This window comes from Phacochoerus africanus, chromosome 9 (assembly GCF_016906955.1).
Source record: "Phacochoerus africanus isolate WHEZ1 chromosome 9, ROS_Pafr_v1, whole genome shotgun sequence".
In the NCBI taxonomy this organism is placed as follows: domain Eukaryota; kingdom Metazoa; phylum Chordata; class Mammalia; order Artiodactyla; family Suidae; genus Phacochoerus; species Phacochoerus africanus.
Genome location: NC_062552.1, coordinates 57,990,478 through 58,012,768, shown reverse-complemented (window position 1 = coordinate 58,012,768; position 22,291 = coordinate 57,990,478). Strand labels below are relative to the sequence as shown.

Sequence of the window (22,291 nt, the reverse complement as noted above, 5' to 3'; positions counted from 1 at the left end):
CTTAACCCACTGAGTGAAGCCAGGGATCCAACCCGCAACCTCATGGTTCCTACTTGGATTCTTTTCAGCTTCACCATGACGGGAACTCCTAAAAGTGTTTTTCACTTGGCATTATGAACGGAGTCATGAGAGCTTTCCCTCTCCTGCCTTGCCTGAGCCCTGGGTCTTGTGACTGCCACATACTCATTTAGAATGTAGGGATTACCTTGAAAATCATTAGATTCATTTACCTGACTGAATTCTAAGCTTTTTCATGGAGGAGACTCTGATCCTGTGTCAGACCAGTTTGTAATCCTTTTTGCCTTATACATAGATGACTGGTAAGTTGACTCCTCTTTCCCCATATTTAATCAGGAGCCAAGCCTGTTGCTTTTACTAGTAAATATAGTTTTTAGCCAGCCACCCTGCCTCTCTATTTGAATTTTCAGTGATAATGCTGGGTCCCTAATCATTTCTCCTATTCGTGTTCTTTGTTTTTTTTTTTGGCTTAACCCTCTCCAGTCTATCCTCCGTATACCTACGAGAGCATACTTTCAAAAGTGAAAATCTGGGTGCCTTTTGGCAGCTCTCTGTTGCTTTAGAAGAAGATTCAGGCTCTATATCTTTGAATATAAGGTCCCTTGCAAAATTTATTCTCTTCCTACTCCTCTGTCATCAATTCTCAATGTTTCCCCCATCACATGTTTCACTCTTAACCATTTTCGGTGGCTTATTTTCCCTTGAATGGGTCTCGCATCTTTTCATCTCCATACATGTCATCCCCTAGAACACCTAGTTCTCTCCCACTAAATGCATCTGCTTCTCTCTGCCCTCCCCAACCCCTACACTCACACATCTACCCTCACCCCACACACAAATACTTTTAGCTGGTTGGCTTTTTGTCTTTTGAGGTTCAACTCTAGTGTCTCCTCCTTTAGAAGTACTCCTTGTCCTTCTTCTGATCTTTACTCAAGCAGGTTACGTACCTACTATGTAAGCCCAAGGTGTACCCTGTACCTTCTTCATACACAGGACTTATCACATTATGTTGCATTAACCTTTTTTCAAATCTTTCTTTCTCAGTGAATGTGAGGTTCTTGAAGGCAGGTCCTGATCCTCTGTGCTTCTGTATTTCTGCCACTTAGCAAGCACCAGGCACATAGTTGGCTGGCAGTAAATGTTTGTTCAGATAAATTGAATGGTTTTTGTTGGCTTCTCTTCTAGTCCAGTCCTTGCCTTAAGGCAAACAAATGCCTAAAGATTCAAGACACATGCTTGTCTGGGCCAAATAGCTTACTTCACAGAAATGGCCAACTTGGCAGATTTGGTGGTACCAGGACGGAGTTATGGGAATTACCTCACAAAGTCAGTCTATTCAGGGGGAAAATTTGGTGTCATCTTGAAGAGTTGCAACAATGACTCATTGTTTTATTGTGTTTATTGCTTTCATTTATGTATCCCAAGTTTATTATACTTATGTCAAGGACCATAGAAAGTTGGAAGATATTTTTATCTTAAAAAAAAAACTATAGGTAATTTACATCATTTATTTCTTGAATACAAAATCTAAAATACAGACATTAGTTATCCTTAAATTTTATTTTTTGCTATCCCTAGATTTGGTTTTCTAAAGTACCAATTATACTTCCTTATATATTCTGAGTACTAGATAGTTTGCTGAATTGATTTAACAAGCTCGTTCATATATGAATCCAAGACAATAAGTTCTAAGATATACCATAAAAATCTAGTATGATTATAAAGAGCACATAACATTTGCCAAACTACCCAAAATGGTCACTTTAAAATATTCTATGGGAAGTTGCTATCATGGCTCAACAGTAACAAACCTGGCTAGTATCCATGAGGATGTGGGTTCAATCCCTGGCCTCACTCAGTGGGTTAAGGATCTGGCATTGCTGTGAGCTGTGGTGTAGGTCACAGATGTGGCTCACTTCCCACATTGCTGTGACTGGTATAGGCCAGGAGCTAGAGCTCTGATTCAACCCCTAGCCTGAGAACGTCCATGTGCCGCAGGTGCAGCCCTAAAAAGACAAAAAAAAAAAAGTCTGTGGCTTATCTTTGCCTGATCTAATGTGTTTAGCTTATAAGGGAATTAGATCATTTCTACGTTCCTTCTTAACCTAAAATTCTTAGTTTTTTTATAACTCTTTTTATGCCTCTTACCATTTATTCTTAGCTACTTGAGTAATGGCTCAAGTCAAGAAAAAGTCAAAGCCTTTTTCTTAAGAACAATATAGAGCCATCCCTTATCTAGAAATTATACTTTATTATGTCTATAATGCTATCTTCTTGTCTAGGGAAGCCTCCTGGGGTTAAATCTGTATCGTTGCTCTCATCTCACAGACATTTTAGATCAATGAAACAGTTTTGGTTTTCAGTGCACACTACGCAGACAGGCAATGTAGTGTGATGGTTAAAGCTCAGATTTTAGAATCAGACATACCTGGATTTGATTCCTAGATAAGCCCTTACTAGTTACATAATATTAAACAAGTTACCTTATCCTCTCTGAGCTTTACTTTCTCCATGTAAATGGGAATAGCAGTTGTATAAACCTCATACTATTGTTGTATTATATGAGACAGTGCTTGCAAGACAGTACATAGAAGAGTGACCAGTACACATGTGCACATGCTTAACAAATGTAGGTGAATTTTTTACGTGCCAAGCACATGGGAAACAGCAGTAATTAAGACAGATACAGGCCCTGCCCTTATTAACAAACAGTTAATTACAATAAAGAGTGAGACTTTTTGAGGAAATGATTAAGAAAATACAGAGTTGTTCATGGAAGTAGTAGAAAAACTAAACACAACTTAGAGGTCAGACAAGGCTCTTTTGAGGAAGTAATATTGAAGCTGAGACTGATGGAGTAAGAAGGTAGACTCTTACCTAAAATAAAGATATTTGTGACAAATCATAATGTAGTGAAAATTTGAGATATCAGAAAGATCCCAGGATATGTACCCTCAAGAACATTAAGGGGCTACTCTTATGGGTATGACTTAGCGTTGAATGAACTGGAAGTGAAATGTGAAGTCTAGAAACGGCAAGAATCCTCAACAGGTAAAAACTAATATTCATTGATGACATTATGGTAGGTACTTAGCTAAAGAAGAGGGGACAGTATGAAGAAGATGATGGTAATTATTAACATTTATGCAGATCAGTTTATTTAATCCTCTTAATAACCTTTTGAGATGGGTATTATGTGCCCTCATTTATAAGAACACTGAGGCATCAAGAGGATAAGTAACTTGCCTGATGTTACGCCTAATAAGCGAAAGAGTTGGGGTTCAAACTGTGGCAGAATTAATCCAGAGGCCATCCTAACAGGTTCTAAGCAGTAAAGATGCAGTATGTGTCTAATTCACATACCATAAAATTCACTTTTTTTAAGTATATAATTCAGTGGTTTTAATATAGTTAACAAGGTTGTATAATCATCACCACTGTCTAATTCCATAGCATCCTCCAAGAAAGCAACTCCATACCCATTAGTAGTCACTCCCCATTTCCCCCTCCCCATCCCCTGGCAACAATTAATCTACTTATCTCTATGGATTTGCCTATAGAATTAAAATTTTTTGTATTGGCCTTATATCATGAGAGCTTACTAATTTAAGTTCATTATTTTTAGATCTTTTTTGTACATTTCTCTGGATTTTCTATGTTCAGATTGTCTAAGAAACTGAATATACAAATAGAGAATAGCCAGCCCATATGTAACAACAGAACAATGACTTACAATCTCTCCAGCAACCAGTGAACTGAAGCCAAACTACAACCTCTGAAGCAATTAACCTAGAATAGTCAGAAGTTGATCATTGACCACCAGCTTCACTATTTTTTGATCCTGCTTTTCACTCAGAACCAACTAAAACAAGATGAGTATACTCATCAAACCATCACATAAGATTCCCATTTCTAGTTAACCCACCTCTAGCTTCCCCATGTCATTAGCCTCCAAAGAGTGCATACTTGAAGCCTTCTCCTTTTTTCATTATAAAGCTTTCTCATCCCTCTGCCTGACTTTGAGTCTCTGCCAAATGCAAGTGTTGGTGGCTGACTCTCTGCTCTAGCTAACTCTGAATAAATAACTTCTGTTCTTTTTTTTTTTTTTCCTTTTTGGTCTTTTTAGGGCCGCCTTCACAGCATATGGAAGTACCCAGGCTAGGGGTCGAATTGGAGGTGTAGCTAACTGCCACCTGTGCCACAGCCACACCAGATCTGAGCCACGTCTGTGACCTACACCACTGCTGATGGCAACACAGGATCCTTACCCCCTGAGAGAGGCCAGGGATCAAATGCGCATCCTCATGGATACGTCAGGTTTATTACTGCTGAGCCATGAGGGGGACTCCAATAACCACTATTGTAAAAAAGAAAAGAAGCAAAAGAGAGAGAGAGAGAGAGGAAGGGAAGGAGAGGGGGGAGGAAGAAAGTCACAGTCTAAAACCTCATTTCTGCTTATCTTTCTCAAATCCCTATCTCTCCCTGTCCCTGCTAAAAAGACCTCCTGGTGTTCTATGCCTTTTAATGTTTATACATGAATGCTCTAGAAGGTAAGGACTCTTTTTAGGATCTTTACATTCTTTTTACATGTAACTGTACTTCTTCATATTGGGAGGATGTGGTCTTGCATACTGACTTATAACTAAAACCTGTTTCAGACTTCAATCTGAATCTCTTCAAATGAACTTGAGTATTTCTCGTAAAGGGAAAGAGATTCGTATTTCCCTATTTTATAAAGAAATAAGATTCTGTAATGATCTAGTGTTCTCCAGACTTAATGAGTCCTCTGAGTTTTGTTTGCCTTAACAAATAAGCAGACTTTAAGCAGTATGGTTCACATTTAGTAAAGGTCTTATCTTATTCTCACTAGCTAAAAGCAGTAGCATAGAATGCTCAGTGGGGGAGCATTAACTCTTCTGCAAACATCTGATCATGTTTGATTTAGCAAAATCAAGAAGAAAGACCACATATTCTGAAAAAAGTCTTTCATACTCTTCTTTACGTAAGAAGGTCTTGTTTGCAACATTTTAATGGAGAACAGAAGCTCTGTGTTGGTTAGCAATTTTTATCCATGACCAAGGTATAAAGTAACAGTGATCATCTTGAAGTCTAAAATCTTAAAGTCTGCTCATTTTTGCCTTCTTCCTTGTCATACTTTGTATCAGATAATCTCCTAAATAGCAGATCTAGCACTGTTTTTGTCTCCTCTGTTTTCCCTATGTACTTTAGATGCTGAAGAACAGGAGGGGCTAAACCAGAGTGGAAACTCCAGATAATCCATCTGAGAAGACATTGCCTGTCACTAGCTATTCCCCACACCTGTCATTTCCTCTGCTCCAAATCAAGCCAGCCCAGTGCTTCCTAGCAGGATCATTTGTAAAATCAACTGTACCTGATTTTCCTAGTGCCCCATCACAAGGTTTTTAGCCTAGCTGTTTCTTGAAAAAAAATCTTGCAATAAATATCATATTTGGGGCACAGTGGAAAAGGCATGTTCTGAAGACTTTGAAGCAGTATCGTGCTAAATTTGGAAGACTTTGCTGGATTTCACTGACATTCAGGAAGGAAAGGGTTTTGAAAGACGGGAAAGGGTTTTGAAAAAGTATTGAAGGCCACTTAGGACTAGAGCTGCAAGGAAAGCCTGTCCTGGGCCACCTGGAATCTCTTCTAACCCTGGTCCCACATTCCCTCCCTCCTCACCCAAAGCCTGCTTCCCCCCTGCTGTGTGCACATTTCTTCCCATTTCCTGAGAATCTCAAGAACTGCACCACCCGTTAAAAGAACTACTCATATTTCAGTCCCTTAGAATCTAGTTAGCTCTCATTTCCTTTTTTATTTACATATAATAGTTAAACTTGGCATTCCTTTACATTCTCTGAGTCTGGATTACTTCAAGAATTTTTTTTTTTTTAATTTTAGTTGCTGGTGAATGCTAATGTAGGAAAGCTGAGGATACCCCCTCTAGAATGCTATAAGTAACTTCCCCTTGTCTTCACAATAACATTAAGCTAAATGCAATGTGGTATTCTAGATTTGATCTTGGAACAGGAGAAAGGTCATCAGTAGAAAGACTAGGGGAAATCTAAATAAGGCTATAGCTTAATTAGTAGTATAGTTTTAACTTAATTTCTTAGTTTTGATAAGTGTACCAGGGTTGTGTGCAATGTTAATATGAGGGAAGCCTCAATTAAGGCGTATAGGAATTCTCTACTGAACTTGTAACTCTTCATCTAAAATTATTTCAAAATAAAATATTCTTTGAAATTGTAAAATAGTATCAAGTCCAAGATTTTACAAAATTGGGATATTTAGTCATAAGCCTGCCAAAAATCAAGCACATTCTTATATAGTCACACACTAGATTTTCCCACAACTTTCTTAGTTTAGACCCATTGTACACTTGAAAGTCAGATGAACTTAGTCTCAATCCCCAGCTCTGCTACTTACTAAATGTAAAAATTGAAGCAAGTAACTGACTCATTAAGGTTGGTTTTCTTTCTTTTTTTTTTTTTTTTAATTTTCCCACTGTACTGCAAGGGGATCAAGTTATCCTTATATGTACACATTACATTTTTTTCCCCCACCCTTTGTTCTGTTGCAACATGAGTATCTAGACATAGTTCTCAATGCTATCAGCAGGATCTCCTTGTAAATCTATTCTAAGTTGTGTCTGATAAACCCAAGCTCCTGATCCCTCCCACTCCCTCCCTCTCCCATCAGGCAGCCACAAGTCCCTTCTCCAAGTCCATGATTTTCTTTTCTGAGGAGATGTTCATTTGTGCTGGATATTAGATTCCAGTTCTAAGTGATATCATATGGTATTTGTCTTTGTCTTTCTGGCTCATTTCACTCAGTATGAGGTTCTCTAGCTCCATCCATGTTGCTGCAAATGGCATTATGTCATTCTTTTTTTATGGCTGAGTAGTATTCCATTGTGTATATATACCACCTCTTCCGAATCCAATCATCTGTCGATGGACATTTGGGTTGTTTCCATGTCCTGGCTATTGTGAATAGTGCAGGTGCATGTGTCTCTTTTAAGTAGAGTTTTGTCCGGATAGATGCCCAAGAGTGGGATTGCGGGGTCATATGGAAGTTCTATGTATAGATTTCTAAGGTATCTCCAAACTGTTCTCCATAGTGGCTGCACCAGTTTCCATTCCCACCAACAGTGTAGGAGGGTTTCCTTTTCTCCACAACCCCTCCAACATTTATTATTTGTGGATTTATTAATGATGGCCATTCTGACTGGTGTGAGGTGGTATCTCATGGTAGTTTTGATTTGCATTTCTCTTATAATCAGCGATGTTGAGCATTTTCTCATGTGTTTGTTGGCCGTCAGTATATCTTCCTTGGAGAAATGTCTATTCAGGTCTTTTGCCCATTTTTCCATTGATTGATTGGCTTTTTTGCTGTTGGGTTGTATAAGTTGCTTATATATTCTAGAGATTAAGCCCTTGTCAGTTGCATCATTTGAAACTGTTTTCTCCCATTCTGAAAGTTGTCTTTTTGTTTTCTTTTGGGTTTCCTTTGCTATGCAAAAGCTTTTCAGTTTGATGAGGTCCCATGGGTTTATTTTTGCTCTAATTTCTATTGCTTTGGGAGACTGACCTGAGAAAATATTCATGATGTTGATGTCAGAGAGTGTTTTGCCTATGTTTTCTTCTAGGAGTTTGATGGTTGGTTTTCTTATCTGTATAGTGGACTGAGTATTCCTACCTCGTCATCATCCCATTCATTATACCGGCATGTTTTGAAGACTTAGATAACAGCCTAGGGCCTGCCTCATGGTAAGCCCTTGAATTGTCATTTTCAGCCCTCCAGTGTGGCACTCAGAGAAAAGTAAAATTTAGGTTACTGTTTCCTCCTTAGGTTTGTTTTCATTCTTTAAATTGTTCTCCCCCTTCCTTCTTGAGGATATAAAAGGGTCTGGGGCACTATCTTCCTTGGAATAGGACAAACAAAAAGAAATGAAAAGGAAAAAAAATGAATGCCAAATGAGTAGGGGCAAGGTACAAGCCAAGCTGACTGGCAAAGCCCCTACAATTGGCCTTAACATTCCTGGGCTCTCCTCTCTGGGCTTATCTCCTTCAGGCAAGCCTAGCACCATGGCTTGCCTTGCCTTACCAGCCACAGTTTCTAGCCTACCTGCATCCTTGCCTTGACTTCCCCAGGCACAAGAGTGTTTCTAAGCCTTTTCTTTCTCATAGATTCATGGGTTTATTTTCCTATTAGGAGAATGGCTAATGTTAAAGCTCTGAAATTTGACCATACTTTTGTATTCAGCAACTGTTTATTGAATACCTACTTTTTGCTAGCCCCTATATAAACATAATTCCAGCTGTCAAGGAGTCTACTTTGTGATTCAATAGATAATAAGTATGATCTGGTTTATAAGTAAATAATAGAAAAATCAGTCAAAGACAAGTGTTACAATGGAGCAAGAAGAGAGCACCTCAGAACACTCCTCTCTGTTTCTTTGCCATCTCAGTGGACAAACACCTCTGGGCTCTAAGGTCCTGCTCCCTGTGAGCCACTGGACCTAAAGGTTGTCCTTATTACTGGCTCTTGTCTATATCACTTCTTTGCCCCAGACAGATTCTCCTCAGTCTCATGGTCCTGAGTTTCTTTTGTTTCCCTACTTTAAAGCATCCAAGAACACTTAAGATGCAAGAACAAGGAAAACAGAGAACTGTGTCGTAAGACTCCTCAAGTTCTGCCGTAAAGCAGTGGGTAGCCTGGAAGCTGGGAATGGTGGGAGAGTAAAGTTGAGCAAGGAACCTCATATGTAGGTCCTTGACTTTGAATCCTTTGTCTTTTAGTTTGATAGCATGATAACTCAGAAAACTGTTCACATTGACTCCCATTATGTCTAAGAACTAGTCAAAGAAACTGTTTCCTCTGTGTGCATACAGCTTTGTACATCCCCACATTAAAGCACTTACCTCACAGTGTTGCATTTGTCTATGTTAAGTCTGTTTCTCACTGTGGCTATGAGTGCTGGGCCTGGCCTAGTGCCTTTTGCTTGGCAGCTTTATGGAGCCTGAGGATAAGGGAAGATCAAAATAAGTTTATTGTGAGTTTTGTTGGATTGCAGTAATAAACTGTATACGCTAATCTTTGCTCATCTATCTCATAACATAAAGAGGAAGAACAAGAGCACTCAGGTCTTGTATCCTGCTTTCAGCCTTTAGTTCCTGCACCACCCCCTCTCACCCATCCTGCCCTCATCTCACTTAGTCCAAACAGGTCAAACGTGGCACAGTTCACCTCCCTCAGGGAGAGCCTTCCAAAGGGTCCACGTTCTGATTAGCATCACAAAGGAATTGTTCCTCTCATCTTGAGAAAGCTTTTCCAGCCTCTCAGCCCCACTTACCTTATTACCTAAACCTTCAAACCATAGGTTATGATTTTACTAGTTTTGGCACCACAGTCCCACAACTTCGCAGTTTACTTGTGGTATTCTTGACCCCAGAAACAGATTCTTTTAAGTATGAGTGTAAAAAGGCCAAGCCAAAAGTTTATGTAGATTATGGGAATATGAAGAAGCCAACATTACAGAGCCTAGAAAAGTCATGTAACAGAACACAGAATATCAGTTCACATGCTTGCTTCTTTTAAGGTGACAATAACCAGTGAAGAAGGTAGATGCTTAGAGATAATGTCCTTTAAGTGTAAGGAAAGTTTTTCCATATGGGAAAAACAACCATAAAAAAATACACTCCAGAATCTTCTTATCTCTATAAATTGGGCTACTGAATTCTAAATTTATGGACTTGCCAAAACCTACTTGTATTATCTCTAAACAGGTCTTAAGGTGCCACCAGATGCTCCAAACAAATCTAGCCTATCCTGCTAATGAACATGCAAACAGTCTTCCCCATCTGCCACCTCTGTCTCAAAGGCTAGGAAGGCCTTCCTCTCTGATCACAAAGAATGTAATTACTGTCTATTGAGAAGTCAAGTACAAAGGCCACCAGCCTTTGCAGGCCACCAAAGATTAACAGCTGCCTCTCCTTTAATTGGGAGAGGTAATAACAGTTACTCTAGTTAATAATTGAATGGATGCCTAGGCCATGTAATTCAGATTGAAGCTGTCATTTTTTTGCTGCCCTTTAGCTAAGCTAGGTTATTAGAATGGAGCCTCTAATCCTATTAGTCAATTGTCAGTCTCACAGTGGGAGAGAACAGAGGCAGGCAGAGCTATTAAGGTGTTATGTCAGGTACACATGTAAAGCCACAGAGTTCTTCTTAGAAGTATTTTTTTCTCACTCAAATCAGAAGGATAAAACTCTTTATGAAAGTTCTAATTTCATAATTTCTGTCTGAATGCAGAGTATTTAGAAAAGGGGTAAAAGAAAAAAGGAAAAGTACCTAGTTCACTTTTCTAGATGAGGTCTTTTCAGTCATCTAATAAACTTTGCTTCATGTCTAGAGTGCACGTATCCTGTGCTTGGCCTCTCTTGAGAACAGAGAAGTAAGAGAGTTTAGGCTTCATAGTTTAGTGCTTGAACACAAATAACTCTGGGATAGTGTCGAAAGTGATAAGGGCCGCAAGAGACATACGGTTAAATACAGAGACCTTTGACTTTAGTTGAGGGGATCAGAAAAGGCTTTATGAGTGAAGCAACGTTTCATCTGGGTCTTAAAGGATTGAGAGATGGCGTTTGAACATTACATGTTGGGAAGGGGACAGTTGGATGGAGGGAATAGTTATGGTTAGGCATTTTTAGTATGCTTGCTCTTTTCTAGACACTGAGAGGGATAGGAACAAGTATATGGACATGTATTTGAGGAGCATCCTGCCTCATTGTGGCATTAAGACATCCAGGAATATAAAGAGAGCAGTGTACAGGAAGTACCATGTGCTTGGCACAAGAAACTAGAGTGGCAGGAATAGAGAAGAGGAGGATATGGGAGGCTCTCTGCATCTTTTAAGTCTACCTGGATTATTGTGTGAAAACGATCTCCATTTTTCACTTGAATAAAGAGTACTTAAGCTGGTTCGTTCCCTTGATTTTAAGATTTGGGCAGCTCGTCGTTGAACCAGTTTTGACTTTCCCTTTCTGTCCCCCTGAGATAAAAAAGTTACAGGATATCAGAGGATTGTCTCATACGCCTTTATGTGCAGAGACATGGAAGACTTGTTCATATGCTCTCTGTTAAGGACCGGGATCCAGTGCGAGATATTCCTCCTCCTTACACTCACAGGCCCCTGTATTGTGTTAAATTGTCTCATAGGATGTTTTTGCTGTTTGAGAAAAATCTTTTCATCTGTTCTTCCCTTTGTTCAGTCACTCATCCATTGGGTATTTGCCATCCCTGTACTATGCCAGTGCTGGAGCACAGAGATGGGTCAACTACCACTCCTGAGGAGCTTGCAAACAGAGAGAATGGGGCGGCCCTGAGGTAGGGAAGAGATAATGCCATGAATAGGAGTTGATGTAGGGGATGAAAAAGAAGTGAGGAGAATACTGAACATTTGGCCATGCTCTATGAAGAGAGTCCAAAAATGGTTTGCTGGATCTGTGGTCCAGAAGTGCACATAACCAGAACTCTCCTTAACTCCAGGGAGAGACTTGTAAGTTTTTAAATTTCACAGTAGATATTGCTTGTTTTGCTTTATTTCCTAGAAAAGCCTCAGATGATAAATTAGAACTTCATTTTTCAGTAATACATTAGTAAAAATTTGGCTCTGTATAGCCTTTATCTTCCTGAAATTGGCTTGTTTTTCCAGCTTAATGTCTATTAGAGCCTGTGTCTTCAGTTTTTCAAGAGGTCACATCCATGTTGTTGGCACTGCATAAAAGCCTTTGAGTTTGTTTTGTTTTGTTTTTAAGGCATAGATGTATACATTAAGATGGTCTGCTTTCACTCAGTCCTTTTCCCCTCCACTTTTGCAGCGTTGACCCAGTTCTCTCCCATTGTGGAAAGGTCTACAAGAACAGCAGTGCTGCTGCTTTGTTTCTCTCTGGACAGATTGCATCAATTGATGCATCTGCTTAGCTTGAAGTATGGTATACTTTCTTTTGAGTTGAGAAATATCAGTATGTAAAGGCTTTACATTAAAAAGGAATATGTGTGGAGGGCTTAGTTCCTTGATGGTTATTAGGAAGGCTCAAAGTGAACATGTCTTTCGGTCTTGAAAAAGCTGAATTTCATTCCTTCATCATGAATCTCGGTGCCAATGAAGAACTGTTCCACTAGGCAAACACAATAACAGGAATGGAGAATTTTATCCTGGGATCACACCAGAGAAATTGACTCTCTGTGTTTTCACAGTTAAAGTCTTAAGTACCTTTATCAACTTTCTTTTTCATAACTGCCATTCAGCAACCATTGATTAAGCATTTACAGACTGCGTCCCCCTCTGCTAAGCGATGGAGACTTGGTAGTGAAGTAGACATGGTCCCTGACTAGAGGAAGCTCTGGGTTTAGTGCAGATACAAAGAAGAAAAGCCGAAGGATTATCCCATCTGGGAAGGAACAGTATTTGCCAAAGCACAGAGGCTGGGAGAGCATGGGCCCTATGTGGAATTTGCTTGAGACAGAGGTGTGAGTATGGCAGGGAAGGAGGCTGTTAGAGGGAGATCGGGTTCTAAAGAATTGTGCTGAAGAATTTGGGCATCATTCTGTAGACAGGGTGGAAGAAGTCATTCAGGTTTTTTAGACACAGTGGCATGATCACATTTACTATTGAGAATATTATCTTTATTGCATATACAGATATTCAGAGTGGGACTACTCAAAGCACAGTCCACAGGCCAGTGTCAGGCTATTGTCACTAGAACATGGTGAGATAAGGACATGAATCAAGAGTAATTTTATATCTATTGCATCTAATATTTAATTTATTTATTTATTTGAGTATAGTTGATTTATGGCGTTGTATTCATTTCTGCTGTACAGCGTAGTTATATACAAACACGCACACATGCACACACACACTTTGCACCTATTATTTTAAAATGTGGGCTCAATCTTAGTACAGCTTTTTCCCCTCGTTTGTTTAGTATTTCATTTGTATTGTATTTCATAAAAGCATTGGTCAAATGGAGTGAAAAATCTTAAAAACAAACAAAAACACTTGGCTTTTATCTTAGAGCATTTTGAAGGCACCACTCTAGAGAATGGGCTGCTGTGAATGAGGTAAGCTTGGATCCAGAGATACTAATTAGGAGGTTGTCTCAAGTGAGAGACCCTGAGAGCCTGAACTGACATGGTAAGAGTCGGCATGGACAGAAAAGGAGAAGGCAAGAGTTAAGAGCTGTGACAGAAGAGGAGTAATCAGAGCTTGGAGCCTGAATCAGTGTGAAAGCTAAGGAAGAAGAAAGAGTCTAGAAGGGCAAATTTCACTTTAAGAATCTGCTGAAAGTTGGACCCTTGCCCTGTGCGTTTCTGTGAGCTTTTCCATCCCTGTTTCACAGAGATGTTTTATTTTTTTAAATGTGGTTATGTATTTTTAATATTATTTAATCTTTTATCTATAATTTCTATTTCTTCTGAGTATAAAAGAAGATGTACATGTATGTTTACTTCCTCGTCTTGCCTCAGAGCCTTTTGCCATTTTCCTTAGCCTTCAGATGCTTCTGTGATACCCTGGGCCTGGCTCTAATAAAACTACTGGTAGGATAACCAATCACTACCAAATTATCCAGAAAATATTCCTATATATTATATGATCTCATTTACGTGAAATTCTACAAGAGACAAAACTAACCAGTGGTGCCATAAATCATATCAGTGGCTGCTTCAGGGAGGAGGGACTGACTGTGAAAGGGACATGAGGGAACTTTCTAGGGTGATGGGGATGTTCAGTTCTTGATAAGCGTTCATCAAATTTAATTGAATGGTATACTTAAGATCCGAGCCTTTTACCCTGTTGTAAATTATACCTCAAATTAAAAAAAAATAGCCAATAAACAGAGGGGGTTCAACCCCATTATTATCAGGGAAAAGCAAATAAAAATCTCAATCAAATGTCAATACACACCCATTAGAATGACTGCAGTTTTTTTAAAAAAAACTGGTAAAACCAAATTTTGGTGTGAATGTGGCATAACTAAAATCATCACTGCACTGCAATGTGTACAAAAACTGTTCTGAGTATTTTAGAAAGCTATTTGACTATTACTAGCACCACTGCATCTTTGCATACTCTGTGACCTAGCAGTTCCACTCTAAAGCCTATGCCCAACACTCCTGCATGTCACATGTACCCAAATACATGTACAAAAATGTTTCAAGCAGCATTGTCCAGAATTTAAAAATGGAAAGAACCCAAATGTATCAGCAGCAAAACATTTAAATAGATTGAAGTATGTAATCATGCAAAGGAATACTATACAGCAAGGAATGAAATACTGCTACAGACAGCAACATAGGATTTAGGGGGGAAAAAAACGAGCAAGAAAAGCTAGATATTATCGAATATATAAAATGATTCTATTTTTATAGAATTGAAAAGACAAAAGGAATCTATGATTTTATAAGTCAGGCTCACCTTTACATCTGGGAAGGAAGGAGGGATAGTGGGATGGGCACCAGGGGTATTATGGCATGTTATAAAGCTTTATTTTTTAATTCTGTGTTGTTACCAGGTGTGTTCAATTTGCCATAACTCATCCATCTATACAGTTAAGATTAGTGCAGTTTTACTTGTGTATGCTATGTGCTAATATAAAAGTTATTTCTATTTTCTAATTGTATTGATATCCTAGCATGACAAGAAAGATAGTAATAGCCTTATGGTCTGAAAGAAATTACTGAGCACTTGGGTTTTCAGTTTTCTGATTGTTAGTTTTATTTCAAAGAAACATTTTTTTCATTAATAATTAAATTGTTCATTTTTAATCTTCACAGTGTGAGGCCTTGTCTAAGATTCACAGTGGACGTATAATCTGAGATTGTATTTTATTGTGCACAAAGAATGAGTAGTTAAATGATTAAGGTATTACATGCCAAACCCCAGACACGTACTGGAGCCAGTAAGCCATAGTCCACATCAAGCAGGCAGAGCATTGTGCTTTGTGCTTCAGAAGAATCAAGCCAGCATATTTAACAGAGCCTATGTGTACCACATATCTCTCCCTCAAGCATGCACCCTCAAAAAACTGTCAGTATTTCAGAGACGTTTCAAAGCTCAATGAACTATAGAATGCTACTAAAAGAAATGTAAGGTGGCGTTGTAATCAAGGGTTTGAGTATTAGTTTGCCAGGGCTGCCATAAAGTTTCACAGACTGGGTGACTTAAACAGCAAACATTTATTTGTTCAGAGTTCTGGAGGCCAGAAGTCCACGATTAAAGTTCTAATATGTTTAGTTTTTCCTGAGGCCTCTCTCCTTGGTTTGTAAATGGTCACTTTCTTGATGTGTCCTCAGGTAGCCTTTTTCTCTCGGTACATGCATTTGTGGTGTCTCTTCTTCTCTTATAAGGACACCAATTGTATTGGATTGGGGCTCCCACCCTAACAGCCTCATTTAAACTTAATCACCTCTTTAAAGACCTTTTCCTAAAATACCATTACATTCTGAGGTACTAGAGGTTAGGACTTCAGCGTAAGAATTTGGGGGGCAGAAGACAGAGTTGAGCCCATAGCAAGTTGCTGTCTTATGTTTTACATATTTGATGAAGTGATTCTGTGTATGCTAAAAAACATCACACCCTCCCCTTGCCATATAGGTTCCTTCCTACAAGAATTGTATGCAGTTCAGAAATTGTAAAGAAATAATCATAGATTGAGTTCTAAAATGGTTACTAAATATTCTCCCTAAAATAGCTGAAGTGGTTTTTTTTTAAAAAAAAAAAAAAAAGTATAGCTAACTGGTAAGATATTAAATTACCTTGCATTACTAAAGAAGTTCTAGGAAAGGAAGATCAATTTGTGAAAGTCAGTTTGTCTTGTTATGTGGTAATTAATATTGAAAAATAATCCAGTTTTTTAAAGTATTGCTAAAAACGTATGTGTACATTTTTTTGTCCTCTGCTTGATGTGCTTCATCTCTTGCCCTTTTTCTTGTCTCCAAACCTCAACTTTCTCAGGAGAGCCTATGCTGACCCTTTTCCCAATATAGAGTTGGTTCAACTGTTCTCATAAAACACTTTTCCTTTTTCTTCAGGGTACGTATAATTGAAATCATTTTATTTATAGTTATTTGATTCGTGTCAGTCTTAGCTGCTGAATTTTAAACTTAATGGGGGGACAGCAACCATGATTTTTGTGTTCATCACTTTTGACTTCCAGTTCTTAACACTAAGCAAGCAAGTGTTTGTAGAATAATTGAACCAACAGAATATTTCACACTACAACTAAATATTTCATTTGCTTATAATTTTGTGCCTGGGAAATTGGGCTAATTACTCTCTGTATTTCTGTTTAGAATGTGGCAGATCAGATTGCATTTCAAGTTGCTGGTGGATTAACAGCCCTCGAACACATTCTTCAAGTAGTGGTCCCAGTCACAAATGTGAACACAGTTTCACGAATTCCTCCTAAGTAAGTATAGTTTTTTAATCCATCTTTCACGTTTCATTTGTAAGTCATTTCTGCCCTATGGTTTCCATATGGGGGACCACAAGAAAATTGTATGTGTATTCAGGCTTGAATAGCAAAAGCTTACACTCCCCATTAGGGAGAAAAACAGAGGTGCTCAATTTCACTTACAAAACTCAAATTGAGCCTAAAAAGCCTTATAAGGGAAAATTCTTTGGTCTATGACCTTTTCTAATTCTAAATCAGGGAGAATTACCATGAAGTCCTGAAGCTTACAACGTTTGAACAGAAATGAATAGTAGTAACAGAAAGCTAACTTTTTATATTGTGTTCAAAAAAGAGGTAAGTACATTAAAAGGCCTGAGCTCTGGAATTTGGAGGAGTCCCTAACATACAGGAAGAGTGGCATGAGGCCGAGACTGCCATAGTCTAGAGTTCCAGCCAAATAGTTGGGAAGTGAATTGCAGTTTGGTCTTTAACTGCAAATTTCTCTGTCCCAAGGATCATGTGCAGCTTTTAGACCTAAGATCTACTTTCTTATTCTCTCAAGTCACCATTTGGTCCCTGGCCACCTAGGGTGTAAAAGCAGACAGTATTATTTCAGAATTATTGTATTCCTGAGTTGTAACATGCACAATCCACCAGTCTCTGGGTATTTTGTGGATACTCTTATTTATAGAGCTTAAATGAGAGGTTTTGATCAAAGTTCCTTTGTATCACTGAGAAACTTTTAAATATTTAATTTAAAAGTGAGTGTTTCATTTGTCCACTGGATGCAACAGAAATAAAATTTCAAGAGTATGTTATCTTTTTTCCTAAGAGACATTTGGTAAAATAGAAATAGCACTGACTTTGAAGTCAGACAAACCTGGATTCCAGTTTTACCTCTGCTGGTTACTTGCTGGGAGAATTAGGGCAAGTACCTTAATCCCGTTGTATCAGTTTCCTCATTTGGTCAAACAGTGTTAATCATATTCATCTCACAGTGTGGGGATGAGTTGAAATAATAATGTACATGAGAGTTCCTTGTAAACCTTAAAGTGTTATATAAATTTTAGGTGACAGGTTTTTTTCTTTTTCTTTTTCCTTTTTCTTTTTTTAGGACTACACACGTGGCATATGGAAGTTCCTGAGCTAGGAGTCAAATTGGAGCTGCAGCTGCTGACCCTCATCACAGCCATAGCCATAGCCATACCAAATCTGAGCTGCGTCTGCAACCTACACCACAGACCATGGTAACGCCAAATCCTTTAACCCACTGAGTGAGACCAGAGATCGAACCTGCATCCTCACGGATACTAGTCAAGTTCTTAATCCGTTGAGCCACAGCGGGAACTCCCTAGGTGACAGTTTTTAAAATGGTAATTCTGCCTGGTTAAGACTGTGTTTTCTGTTTGACATGAGATATTTCTAAGTACAAGCTTTGATAGTGAATTAATTTGGCTTCTTTTGCTCTACTTGACAAAGTAGAGGTTAGCGAAAGAAGCATTTAAAGTCAGGATATCTTTCTTTGGGGGCAGAAAGCTCTATATCAAGTAGTTACAGCATGCATACAGGTTTTCTAACCCAGAAAAGTTGGTATTCCTTATCAAAGTGGACTTTCTTGATAGTGTGTTGTTCGACATGTCATCACTCAGTGTATGGTGGTGGGAGAGAGAGGAAGGAAAGAAAGAAACACAATACATATTTGAGATAAGATAGGAAGTGGCATTTGATTCTTTGGGACAGTGCTTTCATGACAGTTACTAATTGATAGTGTACTTGTAGTTTTTTGTTTTCTTTTTTTAAATTTGTTTTCTTGTAGGCTTCAGCATCCATGATACTGAGCACTCTTGCTGTTAACATAGACTAAATGCCTTTCTCCCAAAAGCTACTTTTATCATTGTGGCAAAAGGCATGCTTTGGTGCTTATCTGTGCCTCCTGTTTAGAAAACAGGAGAGGTTTCCACTGTTCCTAAAAAGACCTAATCCACCTGCTTTGGAAAGGAACCCTGGAATCCTGAGAGTCCAGATCGGTGCGTTCCTGATGGCCACCAGCTGACTACTGTGCCAGGATTGATAGTTTGTTTATTCATCTCAATTTGGACCAGTAGATTTGTGTTTTCACTGCTTTACTGAGCAGTGCTTACTGAGCGAGGCCAGCACTCAGGGCTGTGGGCATCTAGCATTGACTCCCAAGATTCTCTTCTCCTTAGCACAGCTGGAGATCAACTAGCCTCACCTTAAGGCTGTAAAGAGTGTTATGCTTACTTGGGGGGGGGGGGCAAGAAAAATTCCACTACTATGTTAGATTTAGATGTAGACTCAGAGCACACTGGTGGACAAGAGTCAGTGGCTTTATTTGGAATGTATTCTTTTTCATATTCCTTCTAACTGTTCTCTGGCCTTGGGACTTCCATAGTCCTTGGGAAATCCCTTTGCTCTCAACTTGCCCAGATCCTCCCCTTCCATCCCTGATGAGCTCCCAGCCCTCTACTCAGGAACCTGCCACCTTAGCACATTTTGTTTTCTGCTTCCCATGACATTTCATGGTTCTTACCTAAAGAGACTGGTTTTTTTTTTTTTTTTTTTTTACCATTCTGCATTAGTTAATTTTTCTCAGTGATAAATGGGAGAGGATTTAGAACTTTCAGCCACTGTCTAGTAACATTTACCATGTGGATCCCCTGTGACCACAAGCCAGACTTTCCACCACCCCTGTAGCCCTGAGCTCTATGAGTAGATAAACCAACTCCCTATCCCTCTTTTCCCAGCATCTGCCCGTCTCTCTTTTTACTCTACATGGTACCTCAGCAGTTGTCCTATAGTTTTTGCTAGGTAACTTCCTGTGAGTGAATATTTTGCTTCCAGATTTTTTTAACATGAAATGAGAATTATACCCACTTCTGAAAATTTAAATTTTTGAAACCTTTCTGAATCTTCAGTAGTTGTTTTGCTTTTATTAGAACCAGGGAAAGCCCATAAACATACTTGAATCCTTTTCAAGTTACATTGAGAGGATTTGGGATGTGATATTCTTAACAAATGTGCTCCAATAAAATTGTTTTCAGTGCCAAGAATGATCACCCTATAACAAGACAAATTTCATGTTGCATCTATTTTGGGAATGACTCATGTTATTCTGCTTCTTTAATTGCAAAATACAAGTACAAAAGAATGAATGACATACCCTAGCCTTTTCTTTAGTTTAGGCTATAACAGTTGTTTTACATAGCCTTTTTTTTTCTTGTTCCTTTTTTTTTTTTTTTAAGGGCCACACCCACAGCATATGGAGGTTCCCAGGCTAGGGGTCAAATCGGAGCTATAGATGCCAGCCTACGCCAGAGCCACAGCAACACCAGATCCCAGCCGTGTCTGTGACCTACACCATAGCTCATATCAACACTGGATCCTTAACCCACTGAGCGAGGCGAGGGATCAAACCCACAACCTCATGGTTCCTAGTCGGATTTGTTTTCACTGTGCTACAACAGGAGCTCCTTACATAGCTTTTAATATTTGAAAACAAATGATAGTTTATAATTTTCTTTGGACCAAAAGAATGCCCCATATTATGTAAATAAAAAGATGAATCAGATGTGACTAGAAGCTATGACCTAAACTTTGTGTTGTGTTTTTTATGGTATATTTACATAGTACATTGTGGCAGTGATAATAAAAGTGAGAGTTGACACTTAACTGGCATTCCACATCTCCAAGCCCTTTTCAGGCAGCAGTATATGTTCACATTTCACAAAGAAGCCAGCAGACCTTTTGGGCCACCAGAAATGATCACTGGACTGTCTTCCCCAGGTTTCTACTTATTTGGTATTCCTAGTTCTTGACAGATACTTATAGACAAAGATGGAACCAGACAGTTAAGCTCTTGTATTACCTATTCTCCTCTTCAAGCCACTCTGGGTTATTCTGTTGGAAAACTAACCAGCCCATGTTTTTTATCTGTCAGCCTAGCTTCTCTTCCTCTATTGTCCCTCTGGACACATGTTTTTTATGTAGAAGTAGTGTCATCAGCATGAAGCAATGTAGGCAGGATGGTATAGCGGAAAATAGACAGGTTCTAGAGTCAGATCTGAGCTTAAATCTCTGCTTTTCACTTTTTAGCTACTAGACCATGGGCCAAAGTATTTGTTATAATAGAGTGGTAACACTACCATGTAGAACAGTACTTGTTGGCTTTTTGAGATTTAAAAGTGCATGTATTTCTTAAGTACCCTGCCCAAAAAAAGCACTTAGCCAATTATCAGTGGAGTCTTTTTGTAGTTATTATTTTGACTTCACACTCCCCTTTATTTTTTTTCCAGGTACTGCTCAAAGCACTTTATTTTTTTTATATATAATGATTTTTTTTTGTCTTTTGTCTTTTTAGGGCCACACCCTATGGCATATGGAGATTCCCAGGCTAGGGGTCTAATCAGAGCTACAGCTTCCAGCCTATGCCAGAGCCACAGCAACACCAGATCCAAGCTGCATCTGTGACCTATACCACAGCTCACAGCAATGCTGGATCCTTAACCCAGTAAGTGAGGCCAGGGATCGAACCCTCAACCTCTTGGTTCCTAGTTGTATTCATTTCCGCTGCGCCACAATAGGAACTCCATATATAGTAATTTTTTTTTTTTTACTTTTTAAATTTTTAAATTTTATTTTTTAATTTTATTGGAGTATAGTTGACTTACAATGTTATCTTGGTTTCAGGTGTATAGCAAGGTGAATCAGTTATGCATATATCCATCTTTTTACACATTCATGTTATTACAAACTATTGAGTAGATTTCCCTGTGCCATACAGTAGGTCCTTATTAATTATCTATTTTATACATTAGTGTGCATATGTTATTCCCATCCTCCCAATTCCTTGCTCCCCACAACCATGGTTTCCCCTGTGGTAACCATAAGTTTGATTTTGAAATCTGTGAGTTTGTTTTTATTTTATAAATAAATTCTTTTATATCATCTTTATTAGATTCCACATATAAATGATACATATTATATTTGTCTTACTTCACTTAGTATGAAAATCTCTAGGTCCATCCATGTTGCTGCAAATGGCTTTATTTATAGTAATTTTTATTTTTTTCCATTATAGCTGGTTTACAGTGTTCTGTCAATTTTCTACTGTACAGCATGGTGACCCAGTTACACATACAGGTATACACTCTTTTTTCTCACATTATCAGGCTCCATCATAAGTGACCAGACATAGTTCCCAGCGCTACACTGCAGGATCTCATTGCTAATCCATTCCAAAAGCAATAGTCTGCATCTATTAACCCCAAGCACCCCATCCATCCCACTCCCTCTCCCTTCCCCTTGGCAACCACAAGTCTCTTCTCCAAGTCCATGATTTTCTTTTCTGTATACCCTTCTTATTATTGAGCTTTAAATCCCTAAGTCTGTGTCACTTTGGATACTAAGAAGCTATAACCTATTTGTTTTACTTGGTCATTTGATTTTTTTACCCTAGGTCCAAACTTCACTCTGGTAAATTTTGGCCCAGCCTGTCCAAGATCCTTTTTGGATCCTGATTTATTCTCTGATTTAGTTTCTTATTCTTCAGCTTTATGCCAGTCCTAAAGTTGACCTGTAAAACATTCATCTTATAAATCACTGAAGAAATACCAAACAGGTTAGAGAGTAGTCACTTTAGCCCTTTATTAATGTTGCCAAGTACTCCATTTATTATGTTATCTTCTCCCCACATAGATTGTCATTCCTTGGGATCAGAGACCATAGTAAATACATTATTTATAAATCAGATAGTATCTTAGTAAATACCACTT

General features: G+C 38.6%; 1 protein-coding gene across 3 annotated transcripts in view; it reads left to right on the top strand.

The window, feature by feature from the left end:
* SCAPER (S-phase cyclin A associated protein in the ER) overlaps nt 1-22,291 on the top strand; it is a 411,590-nt gene that overhangs the window by 243,375 nt on the left and 145,924 nt on the right. For all 3 annotated transcript variants that reach the window (XM_047796974.1, XM_047796976.1, XM_047796975.1), the window contains one exon: nt 16,399-16,514. In XM_047796974.1, coding sequence (XP_047652930.1) covers nt 16,399-16,514 — 116 coding nt within the window. The remainder of the gene's footprint in view (nt 1-16,398; nt 16,515-22,291) is intronic.